The sequence below is a fragment of the Ylistrum balloti genome, unplaced genomic scaffold (genome assembly GCF_031769215.1).
Source record: "Ylistrum balloti isolate Yb309-2 unplaced genomic scaffold, AGI_CSIRO_Ybal_v1 Utg369744, whole genome shotgun sequence".
Lineage (NCBI taxonomy): Eukaryota > Metazoa > Mollusca > Bivalvia > Pectinida > Pectinidae > Ylistrum > Ylistrum balloti.
In genome coordinates this window covers 540,936-542,670 of record NW_026781952.1, presented here as the reverse complement: position 1 = coordinate 542,670, position 1,735 = coordinate 540,936, and the positions used below count along the sequence as shown (strand labels likewise).

The window sequence follows — 1,735 nt, the reverse complement described above, 5'->3', positions numbered from 1 at the left end:
TGGCGCTAACAACATCGATTATACAATAAAAAGAACTAGCCGACTGTTCGGCACTTCTTCGTCACGGTTTCGTTAATTGTGTTAGGTAATGCTCATTGAGAACTAAGGTAAATTGATACGTCTGGTGTTATAGAAACGTACGCCATTAATCAGAAAGATTTTCTTTATTTATTATTTTGTTTTGCAGTTTTGCTGTAATAAACAACATGGTTTGCCTTTGGGGTTGTCTTCCCAGTATGTTGTTGATCTCCTTCCTGGCTCTTTGTAACGGTAGTGGCGGAGAAAGCGGTGGATTTGTTTCAAGATGTTATGAAAGAGTTTTCAAAATGTTCGCATCGAAACCGTACAGGACACCGAGCGGCAAAGAACTCCCTTGTAAAGATATGATACCGGTCCGGTCGTGCTGGGGTCGATGCGACTCTAGCGAGGTAAATTGTTTTAGTGATGAACATTTACTGTCTACCCTGTCTTTCTTGATAAGTATCATATCTAATATTAATAAATATCGTATTTACTGTAAATGAATTTGATATCTTATATCGATAACCATCATATCTAAAATTGGTAGTAGTATATCTACTTTTGACTAATACAATATCTACAATTGATAAATATCACATCTACTATTTATGAATATCACATCTACTATTTATGAATAGCACATCTACTATTAATAGATATCACGTCTACAATTGATAAATTTCACATCTACTATCAATAGATATCACGTCTACAATTGATAAATATCACATTTACTATTTATAAATATCACATCTACTATTTATAGATATCACATCTACTATTTATAAATATCAAATCTACTATTTATAGATATCACATCTACTATTTATAGATATCACATCTACTATTTATGAATATCACATCTACTATTTATGAATATCATATCTACTATTGGTTCTGCCTGTTTGAAAAAATCATTTCATATCATCAGATTATTTTTTTTTATCTTTTTTGTTGATTGAAATACACTGTAGCATAAAACCAGTTCTATTCAGAAGCCAGTATATTATTGAAGGTATTGATATGTATTTTAGATTCCTGACTACCGGATTCCATACAAGATCAGTAACCATTCCGTGTGTACGTATGGAGGTCTTAGGGAGCGAACTTTGACCCTTACACATTGCCATCCTCTTCATCCTGACCCTACCTACACTGTGTATGATGCCACTCATTGTATTTGTGGATCATGTGACTCAGAGTTCACGAGTTGTGAAAATTTGAACGGTTAAACTAAAACAGAAATAAATAAAATATAAAAAAAACCCTGATTCTTAAAACGATGAAGTTGAATAATCGAGAGTTTAAAGTTGCTACAGTGGTTTTACTGAAAATCTGAAAACAATCTTGTGAGGTTGCCTTTTGTTTTGTGAAATATGAGATTTCGTGTGAATGTGCAATACCAAAATAAAATATTTTCCATTATACGATGCTTGTTTCAGTTTCTCACCTTTAACATAAAAGTCCTCTACGTTAGTGTTGATACATGTATCTCAATAATACAATTCATCTAGGTGTCATTCATATACCCTATAAACAACAATCGAAAACTGATCATTCCTATATCCTCTATTTTTATGTTAAAACTAAATGCCAGAGGAAAACCACCTCATGACATCCCGGATCATTATACTTTGGGTTAAGTGTGCCAGCATTCATTTGTCCACCCGACATTACGGACACGTTTTGTATTATCTAACATTTTAGGTTTCAT

The 1,735-nt window shown here is 32.9% G+C and overlaps 1 protein-coding gene across 1 annotated transcript; it reads left to right on the top strand.

Moving 5' to 3' along the window:
- The first annotated feature begins 206 nt into the window (after positions 1-206).
- LOC132543206 (thyrostimulin beta-5 subunit-like) lies at positions 207-1,253 on the top strand. Its single transcript, XM_060206680.1, has 2 exons — positions 207-428; positions 1,056-1,253. The coding sequence occupies exons 1-2, from the start codon at positions 207-209 to the stop codon at positions 1,251-1,253; spliced, it is 420 nt and encodes a 139-aa protein (XP_060062663.1).
- The last annotated feature ends 482 nt before the right edge of the window (positions 1,254-1,735 follow it).